The sequence below is a fragment of the Semicossyphus pulcher genome, unplaced genomic scaffold (genome assembly GCF_022749685.1).
Source record: "Semicossyphus pulcher isolate SPU_LCO1_2020_fin unplaced genomic scaffold, fSemPul1.0.p SCAF_6, whole genome shotgun sequence".
Classification (NCBI taxonomy): Eukaryota; Metazoa; Chordata; class Actinopteri; order Labriformes; family Labridae; genus Semicossyphus; species Semicossyphus pulcher.
In genome coordinates, this window is record NW_027211737.1 from 31,594,701 (window position 1) to 31,608,787 (window position 14,087).

Genomic DNA, 14,087 nt, shown 5'->3' on the forward strand with positions numbered 1-14,087 from the left:
AACGGCCTCTATTTACCAACCAATGTTAAATTGCTAGTTACAACTTAGCTACCGTTACTGCTTATTGAAATACTGTGGCAAGCGTTAGAAGTCTATCAAGAAAGCTATTAGTTAATTAGTTAGCTATTATAATGTATGCAGATGCAAGTACAAACAGAAGTGCATTAATTTTGATCAAACAAAGTTTGTAACTAAAGCTATTCAAACTCCTTACATGGGGATGAAGTCAGACATTTTCTTGTTGCTGGCTGATTGACATTCTGGCGCCGTGTTAGCCAGAGAAGTAGTCAAATGACCGCTGATGGCTGAAGGTACATACATCTAACGTTAAACTTAACAACACAATAAAAACACAAAACTAACGTGGCAATGTCAATATAAAAAATACTGACCGAAAATGTTTATTGATCCCTTTGTCGATGAACCATTCGTCTCCAGTCTTCAATTTCTTCAAAATGCTTCCGGAATGCTGCATATACTGTAGCGATCTAATTGGAGGCGGAAGAGCCAATCAGAGTTGACCTTCTCTGACTCCCGATTGGTTGGTTTTGTGGCACCTTGTAACGCTGTGTCAGGTTAAGCGAGTGTACCAGACAAAGTTGAGCGTGCAGAGTGAAGAGGTTGAGAGAGAGAGAGAGACAATGTGAGCGAGGGGGCAGCGGCCTGTCAGTGCTCTGAGCAAGATTTTGTGAGCGGACACGTGAGGAAAGCTGAGGGAGAGGGGTTGTTATTGCACACTTATATGGATAATAGCGAACATAAAAAATAATTAATTGAGCGCATTATTGATATTTGTTTGCTCAAACTTCATTATTTTTCGCTTGCCTATAACTTCTTTACAAAACATTATTTAAAGTTCTCGCGAAACAAATCATTTTGCACTCGAAATCCCCCACTGATCGCTCAGGAATTAGGCACAAATATAACGCCATAGGAATTCAGAGGAGCGATCAGCGAGGATACACGAGAGCAGCCTCCACGGAAGTCTTTTACTGGCCGACACGCCCCCTTATTAGATATCAGTTAGTGATTGGACGCTGCAGCAGATCGGACTGATGTGAAACTTCACAACATCACCGGAGTTTCATATCGCAGAGAGGAAGAAACTGACCTTAAAACAGACTTTACAGGGCGCCTTGAAACCGACTATAAACAACGTCGCTATAATGAGTTGGTATTTGACAACCTGAGATCGTTTAGAACGAAATATTGATCATAACTTGTCATAAAATATATAAAATGCAGTGAATAACTGCAGATTTGATTTGTTTTCTGAGTCAACATCTGAGTTAAAATAAGTTGTCTAAAAATCAAAAGCAGCAAAAACAGATTAATTTCTATTAAATTTAATCTAAAGAAATACCTCTCGTCATGATCAGTTATTCCCCTGCTAACTTTTATTACAGATGAATGAATGAATTCAGAGGGAGCAGGAGCGTCTCTCTGTCAGCAGGTAACACTTTTTACGTGTGAGCATGATCATCAGTGAGGTCGGGTTTGATCAGCGTGACGTGATTTCTATTTATCCTGAAACTTTTAGCCTAATATCATCATCATCATCATTTTCATAGTTCATGAACAGACAGTATTTGGGCTGATTAAATAATTAATTCAGATCAGATGATCAGTGATCAAAAATGTAAATAATGAACAAATAATATAAAGGCATAGTGCTGGTAAGAAATGTCCGTCTGGCTCTGCAGCAGGAACATCGCCTCATGTCTCAAATGAGTATTACGACGTCACGTTACTTGGATAGCATGTTAGAAAACAAACTTAGCGAGTTCTGTCTGTGGTGGATGCTGTTGCGTTGCTCACGTCTTAATACTCATTTGTAAATGATTACTTAATGAACATCACTAAAAGGGAGTGTTTGCTAATTGAGTTCATCATTACTAAATCATCACTTCACTCAAGTTCCCCATCACTTCTTTGACTTGTGTTCCCCCCCAAGTGAAGTGACGTCGTAATATTCATTTGTAAATGGCCGCATATCAATCAATGTATGAAGTAACTATGAATTAACATCCCTTAATTGATGATCTATGAAGTGTAAACTAATGACATAAAGTCACAGTGACTTCATAATTTCTTAATGGTAAGCAACAGGAATTCATGACACATCCTGCATTAATTCATGCATTAAATCATCATTAGTTAAGCATTACTTAAGCATTATTTCAGTATATTAATTGTACCCTTTATGTAAAGTGTTACCAGCTATTTAAAGTAGGGGTCCTGCATTACCATGTTAGGGGTCCATTGAAGTACAACATGTGAGGGAGTGATGTTGTACTGAACATCAGCATGGCTGGGATTTGGTCATGGGCACGAGGCCGGGTGCTAAAGTGAATCTCAGTGTGCTGCACAACATCTTGTCCTCAAGTGTGATATTGCTTTTATACAACAGTTCAACAAGCAGCAGATGGGCCTATTTCACAGTGGACATTTCTACATCCAACAGGAGGAAAAGCACAGGTGTTAATAATAACTTTAACAATGGTTCTGTTCTATTCAGGTGTCTGAGAAAGCCATGATAGGCAGTCAGCATGCACACAACCAGGACCATGAAATTGAAGCAGCTAAATGGAATACAGCCATCATCAATGCTGCTATAAACACCTGCGCTTTTCCTCCTGTTGGATGTAAAAATGTCTGCTGTGAAACAGGCCTAAAGCAGTGGCCTGTGAGATTCGGAGGTATCAGCTTAAACATACAAAACAAAGACCAGCTGGTGTAATGTTAATTAACGATATGCAGAACACCTGAGGCGGAGTGATACACACAGTGGAAAGTCCCTGTAATGCTGTACTGTTTATTATCAACTCTCATTGAATGCCTCTTTTTCAAACAGATTGCTTGGTCAGAACTAAGTGAAGTGTTATTCACTAAGCAACACGCTCACTGTACATTATTCCTGTCTTTACTGCTGGTGTACAACTCCTTGATTCACTTCTCCTAATCACTAAAGTGTCCCCTGACTGTGTTCTGGGAGTGTAGTGTTTTTAACATTTTCTGCTAACCACTGTCTGGTTCATGTAGGTGTGGGGGTGGGGCGGGGGAGCTTATTTCATATAGCCAATCTGGAGTCTGTACTGTCTGACACAGCCAATAAGAACAGTGTGACACAGGAAATAACATTTCCAGTCACACAAACTGTGGTCAGACATGCTGTGGAGACATTCTTTTTAATCTTTCTCTGTGACTGTCTTTACTTTCACTTTTACTGCTGATTGTGTCGCAGCAAGAAATTCATGAGGTGAGTGAACTCGACCAAAACTAGATAAAGAAAAACAACAAAGTAATGAAAGTGATAATAATCTATAATGTGTAATATCTGTGTTGGTGATGGGTCAGAAGAGTTGATTTAGCAGCTGCAGAATGTTACAGATTTACATTACCTGAAAAATCCCCAAACATGCTCTCATCAGATTCTTCACAGACTCATCGTTTATGATCACTGTGACGTGGTGTCTCTGTGATCCATGTTGTCACAGTGTAGGTTTACTGTGTGAACAATGTACTGCTGTAACATGTAATATGTGTTTTGTGCCTGTTCTTACAACTAGGCCTAAATCAGCAGTCTGTGTGTTGAGCTTAAAATACATGACATCCATCAAACAACATGTGAAAAATGTATTGTGTGTATTTTAGTCTGAAGCGGTCCTGATGAGTCTTCAGTCTCTGTGTAATCTCTGAAATGTCTCTGAAATGAGCTGATTGACTGAGAAGTCTGTGACAAACATTCAGGAAAGGAAATGTCAGGCCGCCGTTTCAGACGTCAGCAGAGGAAGTCGATACCTCCGATCAGACATGTTTTTTCTACTGCAAATGTGCAGCAATATAACATGTGAGAGACTCCATGTGAAGGAAATGTCTGTTCACTCTACATCAAAGACATAAGACATCCTTAATATCTATCAGGACCTCTTGTTTAATAGATTCTACAAGAAAACACAGAAGCCATGGTTACGCAGCTTTTTGAATGTTTGAGTTATTTTGGCGTCTGGAAAGTGATTTTCTTTTTGTTTGAATCAACGTTCATAAAATAATTAATTTGAGGTTAAAATTGACAGTGTTTGCTTTAACTAATCATTTCCTGTTTGTTGGTGTCTGTTGTGTCTCCTTGTTGATCTTTGTTCTCTTTGTCTCTGGTCTTTGCATCATTGATTTGTTGCTCCAAGTTTATCTTTCCTCTTCAATATGAATTAGTCTCATGCATCTTTATTTGGACTCAGGTTCTTATGAAGCATCTTGCATCACATGAGGGCCTCTTCAGGGCTTTTTTCACTCACACGTTCTTTGAACTGTTTTGACTTCCACTTTTTTTATCTTGAAATGGTGGCAAGTGATGAATTATTATTCAAATTTCAACTCAACTCATGACCCATAAATAAAGTAGAATAATCTATCAGTAGTTTTTGATAAATAGAACTTATTTTACGTCAGCACTATCACACGTCAGTACTTTAAATGTAATCACCTGTCCTCAGGTGGGTGTTGTCCGTTCACAGCTTGTGAACTCTAATAACCAAGTTGGAACAGCTTTCTGTTCACTCACACATCATAGTGCCTGATTCATACTTCATCTGACACACCGTCAGCTTTAGGGCCCAATCAGACAGAGCGCAGTTGGGGGCTTTTTTGTCATTGTTTTCAATGAGATGCTTTTTTGCGTGCTGCTTTTGTGTTGCAGAGCCCCGCGCATTTTTCCGCTCTGTGCGCCTAGCGTTTTTGAGGAACCGCTCCGAGCGCCTCGAGTTGAAAAATCTTCAACTCAAAGCAGAAAAGCGCCTGACGTCATGGCTGTTTTTTCTGATTGTCCAATCGGATGAAAGGAGAGGCGGGCCTTCTGTCCGTTTACAATGTAACGGTTAGGTTAATGACAGCTAATGATTCGGTGGTTGCCTTAACAACAGCAGAAAAAAACAGCCTGCAAAACGCGCTCTGTCTGATCGGGCCCTTAGACAAATGACTTCAGATTAATGTACAAGAGGATTTCAATGCTGGAGGTGGAAAAGTACAGCAATAAACAATACAACAGAAAAATGATGATTTTAGAAACAGTTATTTAGTTTAGAGCAGATATATTTATTTAGAGTTGTAGAGAAGTAGAGATCCATCTGAAACAAAGCTGTGTCTGTGTGCAACTGATAAAAGTTACCTTTTGAGTGTTAAAGAGCAGCTCCAGGCGTGTTTAAGACATATAAAATGCTCTGCTTGAAATAATACATTGTGTCTGATATGTTCTTCTGCAAATTGTTTAATTACCTTGTAAAAATCCTCCCAAGGCATCTCCTCCTCCTCCCTCATTAAAAATTCCTGAATCTGCAGAGTCCCCGCCCACTGTGCACGTTTCTAACTGGTTCTGGAATGTTCAGCTTCTCTTTTCATAAAATTACAGCCGAATTCAAAACACGCCATCGTTTAGTGGCTAATAGTTGAAACTTAGCTAGCTTGAAATGTAGTAATTATAGTAGTAATGTTAACGTTAGCAGTCAGTAGCGAGTTTACTAAAATTACGATGATGGTTACAGTTGGCTCGCTCATCGCCGAAGTGGTTGCCGTAGGTTGCACATAATGATGTGCATAGTGTCACCCCGTCCATTAACGTGATTGGTTCCTTAGGTTTGTGACGTCTCAAACCTGCCAATGTGAAAACGTGTTGTTCAGCCTGTCCTTGGTACACTGCAGTTCAAAAGCAGACAGGATGACTGCTTATGTTGTCCCTGATGTGTCTTGTAGCACAGGACACCACATGGAGATGTGGAACACTGGATTTTCACTGGAGGGGTCTGTATGTTATAACTGTTCTATCAACTTTTAAGCCATCAGTTTAAATAACCTGCAGGTTTTTTAAGGATTCACTGACCCCTCGACTTCTGTCAGATCTGTTTCTGTCATTTGTTTGAAAGATGAAGGCAAGACACGCATCAAGTATTGTACGGGATACACTATACATAAGACAATGACCATGAGACAGAAACATCAAACACTAAAACACACCCAAAAATGTTTGCTGTCTGCAGGAAACAAACTGGGCTCCATATCGCTCTGAACATCTTTTCTTTTGTTGTGAAAAACATTCTTTTAAATTCTCTGTTTAGGCTCTCAAACCCAGCATTGAGTTTCCTGTTGATGTTTCCAGCAGAGTGACATCATGGCGGCTGCAGCAGCAGGTGAGTGTAGTCAGACTTTATTAGTCTGGATGACTCTCTTCTCTCTGTCTACATATCATACAGACAACCAAAGAGCTTTGTGCTCACATGTTGAATCAGCTCAGTGAGTCCTGGATTAAAGAACAAAGAACAAACCTGGAGCACCTGATGGCAATGACACTGTTGTTTCTATCATGAGCAGGTGTATTACATGCAGCATGACATTATATTATATATCCTTATTAATCTAACTGTGATAATGTAATGCAATGAAAGACTGTGGTTACCTGTGACTACATCTGTCTGTGTCTTTCCAATCACAGATGATCTGCATCCTCTGAGGTGCAGTAGCAGCTACGACTTCCTGCCACTTAACAGTGAGTGAAACTTTAATCCTGATGTTAAAAAAGAAATCTGTGTTTTCAGTGTTTTGCAGGTAACATGTGTCAGTAGGTAACCAAACCCCTGAAATTAAACAGCAATGAAACTCTAAATAAATGTAAATGTGAGTCAATCTTTTCCTCATCTTTGTTTTTCAGTGTCTGAGCTGAGGGTTGTTCTGCTGGGGAACAGCTGGTCTGAGAGGAGTTCAGTGGGAGACTTCATACTGGGAGAGACTGAGTTCAACACTGAGAAGGAACCAGACCAGTGTCAAAGAATTAGTGGAACATTAGAGGGGAAAAGAATAGTTGTTATCAACACTCCAGATGTGTTAAATGTCAACATCTCTCACAAACAGCTGACAGATTATGTGACAAACTGTGCGAGTGTCTCTGATCCTGGACCTCATGTGTTCCTGCTGCTTCTACAGCCTGAAAACTTCACTGAGGAACACAAACAGAGTCTCTGCAGAGTCCTCGAAAGTTTCAGTGATCGATCATTTGATCATTCACTGTTATTGATATCAACACAGAGAGAGGAGAGTCCAGGTTTCAAGAAGAAGTACATGGAACAGCCTCTATTGAAAGAGATGATTAGAAAGTGTAAATACAGATACTTGAAGCAGAAGAACCTCGAACATTCAGAGCTGTTAACACGCTTGGGTCAAATCTTAAAGGAGAACAATGGAGAGCATGTCAGCTATGAAGCATTTGAGGAAGCGACAGATAGCTTACCAGCTCAGGAAAGACCAAAACAAAAGATCACAGATGCAGTTAAAGCTGCTGGTAAGTGCAGAAACAATTTTGACATTGATGAAAACCTTGTTCACACAAACTTCTTTACCTTTATGACAAAATTAAGCTGTAAATAATGAGGTCATCTTTTCACAGGACCGTCTGCGGTTAAAAGATTGTCTTCATACTTCGAGAAAAAGCATCTTTCTCAAAGTAAGTAAAGATATTGCAATATTAATCATGATTTTGGCATCTTTTTTCCAGCATTTGACCAAACACATTGCATAATTCTTCAATGTTAAAAAGGAAAAACACAAACTTTTAACATGAATCAGTTAGCATGCCCTATGGGTTCATAATTAGTGCCTTTCCTTGTGTAAAAAACCTATTGAAATTCAAAGCTGCCTTTTCTTCAAATTATCCAAATGTTGTTACTGAACAGCAATCAAGAGTGTTAAAGGCAACTGTAGCCCAACTGTAGCCCCTTGTACCCGGGTGGGCTGCATGTGTGAAAGCAAACGGACGATATTTTGACCCCAACGTTACCCCGACTTTCTCCTGCCAGCGACCTAGTATCATGTCAGGAGAAAGTCCAGGTCGGCCGATGTGTGAACACAGAAGGAAATACTGAGCAGGAACATTCACTGCGAGCGAGCAAGCGACAGGGGAAGGGAGGGGGGCGGTGGGTATTGCTTCCCACACACCTTTACCTGCTGTACCTGCACACAGCAGCTCTTTCTGTTTCTCTCTCCCTATCCGTCTGCTCTGTTCATATTCATCATGAGCTGCACGTTTTACAAAGTCGCCCAAAAAAACACCTGCATCTCGTTTCCACAGCAGCAGGTGAACAGGTGTGTGTGTGTGTGTGTGTGTGTGTGTGTGTGTGTGTGTGTGTGTGTGTGTGTGTGTTTTCTGATGAGCATGTGGGAGACACTGCTGCAGGTATGGGAGAGACAGAACACGAGGGGCGAGTGTCCAGTGAGTTAATCGATCGTGGATGACGATCTTTTTGACAGATAAAAAAAGACACATGACAGTATTAGTCACTAAATAAACTTGGCCCCCTCCCCGCCCCCGCCACCCCTCCGCTTCAGAAAGGCAAAAATCTCCCGCTGTGAGGGACGTGTCAAAGGGCAACTCTGGGTAATGTCACTCAAAGGCCAAACGGTCCTGAAATTGTCTGGAAAATGTCAGGAGTGCCTGTGAGAAAGGGGATATATACATTTCCATCCACCATTTGTCAAAACTTTTTTTCTTGTTTAGCAGGAATTTGTTTAATTGGGTTATGTCAATCATCAATTAGTTTCAAGACAATTCTTTAGTGTCATAGGCCGGAAATCTCCTCATGTTGACAAAGTGTAGTGATTTCAGCCTCATTACGTTTGTGTGATTCTATTTTCTCTCCATTACAGCGTCTAGATTGAGGATCGTGCTGCTGGGAAAAAGTGAAGACAAACAGACAAAACTTGGTAACTTCATCACCAGCAGTCAAGCTTTTCATTACCAAAAAACTTCCCCAACAAGGCGTTGTGTCACCACATGTGGACAGTGGAGAGAAAAACCATTAACAGTAGTGAAAACTCCAGACATGTTCAGTCTGACTGTGGAGGCTGTGAGAAGAGAGGTGAAGAGCTGTGAGAGTCTTTGTCCTCCTGGACCAAATGTTCTGCTGCTGTTAGTGAAACCTTCTGATTTCACTGAGGAGAACAGACGAACACTGAAGTTCATCCTGAGTCTGTTTGGACAAGATGCTTTAAAACACTCGATGGTCATCGTGACACACAAGGAGACTGAAAGTTACCCTGTCAATCATCTCCTTAAAGACTGTGGAGGAAGACACCACATCATGTTTAAAGATGATCACAACATGTTAATGAAGAAGATTGAGAACATTGTGCGTGAAAACAAAGGAACCTTCCTCACCTTCACTGAAGAGTCCTTAAGACCAAAGTCTGGACCCAACAAAGCAGCTCTAAACCTGCTTCTGTGTGGGAGGAGAGGAGCAGGGAAGACTTCAGCAGCCGAGGCCATTTTAGGTCAGACAGATGTTCATTCAGTCTCCAGCTCATCAGAGTGTGTTAAACATCAGGGAGAGGTGTGTGGACGTTGGGTTTCCCTGGTGGAGCTGCCTGCCTTGTATGGAAAACCTCAGGAGGCAGTGATGGAGGAATCATTCAGGTGCATCTCCCTCTGTGATCCTGAGGGTGTCCACGCCTTCATCCTGGTCCTACCTGTGGGTCCCCTCACTGATGAAGACAAGGGAGAGTTAAAGACCCTCCAGAACACCTTCAGCTCTCGAGTCAATGACTTCACCATGATTGTGTTCACTGTGGAGTCAGATCCTACAGCTCCAGCTGTTGTTAACTTTGTAGAAGAAAGCAAAGACATCCAGGAGCTCCTTCAGAGCTGTGGAGGAAGATCTTTGGTTCTCAACATCAAGGACAAGCAGCAGATCCCAGAGCTGTTGGACAAGGTGGAAAGAATGAGACTCTACGAAGACAAACCAATCAGCTACACAACAGAAACATTTGCTTATGTACAAATAGAGAAGATCAGCACACTACAGGCTGAGCTGAAAACAAAAAGCCTGCTCAGCTGTAAGTACAAAAAGTTTTATAAATATAAATAAAATAAACCACTTATTTTTCTGAGTCATAAACAACCTGTTTAACGTTATACCTTGCAGGCCATTTTTTTTTTAAATATCAGCATTCAAAGTAACTTAAAGCTTTCTTATTTCTCAGGTGATGATGAGAAGCAGAGCCCAGAGTGTCTCAGGATTGGGCTGATCGGGAAGACTGGCTGTGGAAAGAGCTTTTCAGGAAACACCATTCTAGGAAGAGACGAGTTTACAGCCAAATCAAGCCAAACATCAGTCACCAAACGATGTCAGAAAGCACATGGTGAAGTGGACGGTCGTCCAGTAGTTGTGGTCGACACTCCTGGTCTGTTTGACAACAGTTTGTCCCATGAAGAGGTTCATGAAGAGATGATAAAATGCATCAATCTTCTGGCTCCAGGACCACACGTCTTCCTGCTGGTGTTACAAATTGGCAGGTTAACACCAGAAGAGAAGGAGACAGTAAAACTGATCAAGGAAGGATTTGGAAAGAATGCAGAACATTTCACCATCATTCTTTTCACAAGAGGAGACACACTTGAACATGAGAAGAGATCAATTAAAGAATACATAGAAAATGAATGTGATGATTCATTTAAGAAACTGATCGCTGACTGTGGAGGAAGATACCATGTGTTTAATAACTATGATAAACAAAACCAAACACAAGTCAGTGAGCTGATAACAAAGATCGACACAATGGTGAAGGAAAATTCAGGCAGCTGCTTCACCAATGAGATGCTGCAGGAGGCTGAAGCTGCTATAAAGAAAGAGATGGAGAGGATCCTGAAGGGGAAGGAAGAAGGGATGAGGAGAGAGAGGGAGGACCTTCAAAGAAAACATGAAGAAGAAATGGAAGCAATGAAAAGAAGAGTGGAAGAACAGAGAGCAGAAACTGAAGAGGAAAGAGAGCTGAGAGCAAAACAGCTGAAAGAAAAGGAGGAAAAAATCAACAAGGAACGTGAGGAGAGAAGGAAAAAACAGAGCAATAGAGAAGAAGAAGAAAGGAAGGGAAAAGAACTGGAAGATATTCAACGACAGGAGTGGGAACAGAAACTTGCAGATTTAGAGGAAAATATAAAGTTAGATTCAGAGAAAATGGAAACCATTGACAGAGAGCTGGAGGAGACCAGAGAACATATGAGGAAAGAAAGAGATATCTGGGAGAAAGAGAAAAAAGAATGGTGGGTCGAGCGATTACAAGAAAATGAACAGATTCGATATGAGGAACAAACAAAACTGAAAAAGCTTCAAGAAGAATACAAACAGGAAAAAGAAAATAATGAAAAGAAAAGAAAAGAAGATGATCGAATCAGACAGGAACAAGAGAAAAAAGCGAAAAAAGCCATTGAGGAGAAACATAAGACAAAAATGGAGAATATGAAGAAGACACATGAAGAGGAGGCCAGAAAGAAAGCAGAAGAGTTTAATGAATTCATGGACAAATACAAAAAGGAATCTGCAGCCCAGAAGCAGGACTACGAAAAACAAATGAGAGACAGAGATAAAAAGTATGACCTCTTAAAGGCGCTCTCGATCCACAAGGAAGAACAACTAAAGAAAAAACATCAGGGCGAACTTTACGAAGTGGTTAAATGTGTGACCAGAAAGAAGGAAAACATGCAGAAAATCAACAACTTACTGAAAAAACACAAAAAAGAAATGAAGGCGGAAACTGAGGAAGAGAAGAAGAACCTGCAGGAAACACATGAAAAAGAAATAACTGAGCTGATACAGGAACTTATGGGTGATGTGGGCCCATCAAAGTGTCCCATTTTATGAGATTTCACTCATGTCAAAGTCACGATAACAAAGCAGTTTTAGATGTGACTCGTTTTTCTATCTCCATTTGGTCCCAACAAAGATTTGGAAGATTTCATTTCAATATTTTGCTTTGGATTACACTGTTCTGCTTACTGTGGCCACAGAACAGAATCAGGCTCTTTATCTCAAACAGGTTTTTGTACCAGACTGTGATCATGATGATGTGGAGGTGCAAAAACTACACAGCTGATCTCAGACAAGGTAGAAGAGATTACCACAGTTTTTTTTCAGTTAAATACATTTTCAGTGGAATTGAAATGTTGCAATACACATAAGAAACACAGGAGGGCTCACTATGTCAAAATAGTCTTTTTCAAAAAAGCGCAGGTGTTTAGCAGCATTAATGATGGCTGTATTCCATTTAGCTGCTTCAATATCATGGTCCTGGTTGTGTGCATGCTGACTGCCTGTCATGGCTTTCTCAGACACCTGAATAGAACAGAAGCATTGTTAAAGTTATTATTAACACCTGTGCTTTTCCTCCTGTTGGATGTAGAAATGTCCGCTGTGAAATAGGCCCTTCTGCTGCATGTTGAACTGTTTTTGTTTAAAATAGATAAGTAAGTTAGGTTTTATTTCCATGTTTGTTTTTTCAGAAAAGTTTTGTAGGTTTAGTTTAGAGTCTTTCTTTTGTTTTATTTGTTTATGGATTTGAGCATCATCCCCAGGCCCATTTTCAAATGTAGTTTGCTTCACTTCATGTTATTGTTAATCACTTCTTTGTAAATAGATGCCTCTGTTAACCAAACACACCTGGTTTTATACCTGAGCTGATGGACTTTCTTTTAATGCATGTTAAACTGTTAAGAGTGTGTGCTGCCACAAGAGGGCGCCCTGTGTATATGAACCATAGACTGTATAATAAGATGGACCACAGTCATTGAACTTTCCATAACCGTGAATATCTACTTCAGACCGACACAAGAAGCTGTTCTGCTGCAGACTGAGCCCACCTGAGGGCTCCAACACGCCAAGGACACAAGGTAAAGGTGTGTGTCGGGTAGAGGAAGGGGCGGGACGTCAATACTGCGGCTCCACCAGCCGATCTCTACTGCACACGCTCTGGATACAGATGAGCAAGATGGCAGCGCCCGCTCCGGGGGGGGTTAGCATCATTTTTGTACAAGAAGAGCGGATGGAGACGCTTCATCCATCTTTATCTACAGTCATGGATATGAACAGACTTGTTCCTGTCAATAAGTGATTAATGTCTGACTACTGCTTCTTAAAACAGTTTGAATGCACATCATACACATGGTTCCCGTTCCTCCAAGGTGTTGGTCGTTTTGTTTTGTAAAAAAGTTTCTATTATTGAAAAAGATGTTTGTGTGTTTCCTGTATTTGGTTTGATGCATTCTACTGCCAGTTCTCTCGTTTATAAACATTTAACAAGCCAGTATAAATAATAAGGACTTATTTTTATTTGATTATTTGATTTTAAGATTTTCTCGGTGTAAAATGAGCTCTTTTGTTAATAAAAATATTCTCAACAAAACACATTTTCAGACGTCACTTGTTTTTTTGTTTTTTTAACTTAATTAAGCATTTAACAGACTGCTAGTTTTATTAATAATTGATTATGTAATGGATCAGTAGCTGCTCCTCGTGATTTAGTTTGCAACAGGTTTTGAAAAGTTTGTTTTTAAATTGTACTTTTAAAAATTGAGTGAAAAATAAATTAATATTAAATACATTGAAAACAAGTCAGAGATACTAAAAGCTGTTATTGAAGAGACGCTGTCTGTTCGACGTTTAACCAACACGTTTGGCATCTCTGAAAGAGTTCCTCCCTCCTTCAGTTTCCTCTCGTTTCCATGTAATCAACATGTAGAGACCTGAAACCTGCTTTCTGTCAGCTTGTCTCCATTCTCTCTCAGACTGATTCTCTTTAGTAACCACAAACCTTAACTGTGCTCTGACACAGATGAAGGCAGACATGTTGGATTGTGTCTCTGCTGAAGGTTTCAAGTCTCTTCTTGTTGATTTTCATGTAAAAACAGGGTTTGATTATTAAGAGGACACACAGGCGGAGGATTCCCATCCTGTCAGGAAGTTTCTCCTGCGTTCGCACCTTTTTTGGTCATTGTGTTTGGCATGTTAATCAGTCTCAGGGTGAATGTGTGGTGCGGCAGACTGACACTCCTCCGGCTCCCTGAACAGGCCTGAACCGGCCGGAGAATGTGGGCAATGTCGGCGCTGCCTGGCTCCAGGGCGATGATCACAGGTCAGGGCTCTAAACCAGCATGCCGGGGCAAACTGGTGCTGTGACTTCCCTGCAGTCGAATCCTGCACATCAGTGTTCTGCAGCAAGACAGAAGCTTCCAAATAGCAAGAAGTGCTGCATTCAGGTCTTCGGTTTGGTTGGAAAAA

The 14,087-nt window shown here is 40.7% G+C and overlaps 1 protein-coding gene across 2 annotated transcripts in view; it reads left to right on the forward strand.

Annotated features, from left to right (window-relative positions):
- The window catches only part of LOC138609942 (uncharacterized), a 59,244-nt gene extending 46,081 nt beyond the window's left edge, over positions 1-13,163 (forward strand). The window contains exons 1-7 of one of the 2 annotated variants that reach the window (XM_069682630.1): positions 3,241-3,259; positions 6,108-6,179; positions 6,482-6,535; positions 6,698-7,324; positions 7,430-7,486; positions 8,686-9,870; positions 10,018-13,163. In XM_069682630.1, coding sequence (XP_069538731.1) covers positions 6,161-6,179; positions 6,482-6,535; positions 6,698-7,324; positions 7,430-7,486; positions 8,686-9,870; positions 10,018-11,675 — 3,600 coding nt within the window. In that variant the 5' untranslated portion in view covers positions 3,241-3,259; positions 6,108-6,160 and the 3' untranslated portion in view covers positions 11,676-13,163. Of the gene's footprint in view, positions 1-3,240; positions 3,260-6,107; positions 6,180-6,481; positions 6,536-6,697; positions 7,325-7,429; positions 7,487-8,685; positions 9,871-10,017 lie in introns of those variants that run through there. The other variant, XM_069682629.1, reaches the window with a different exon arrangement.
- The last annotated feature ends 924 nt before the right edge of the window (positions 13,164-14,087 follow it).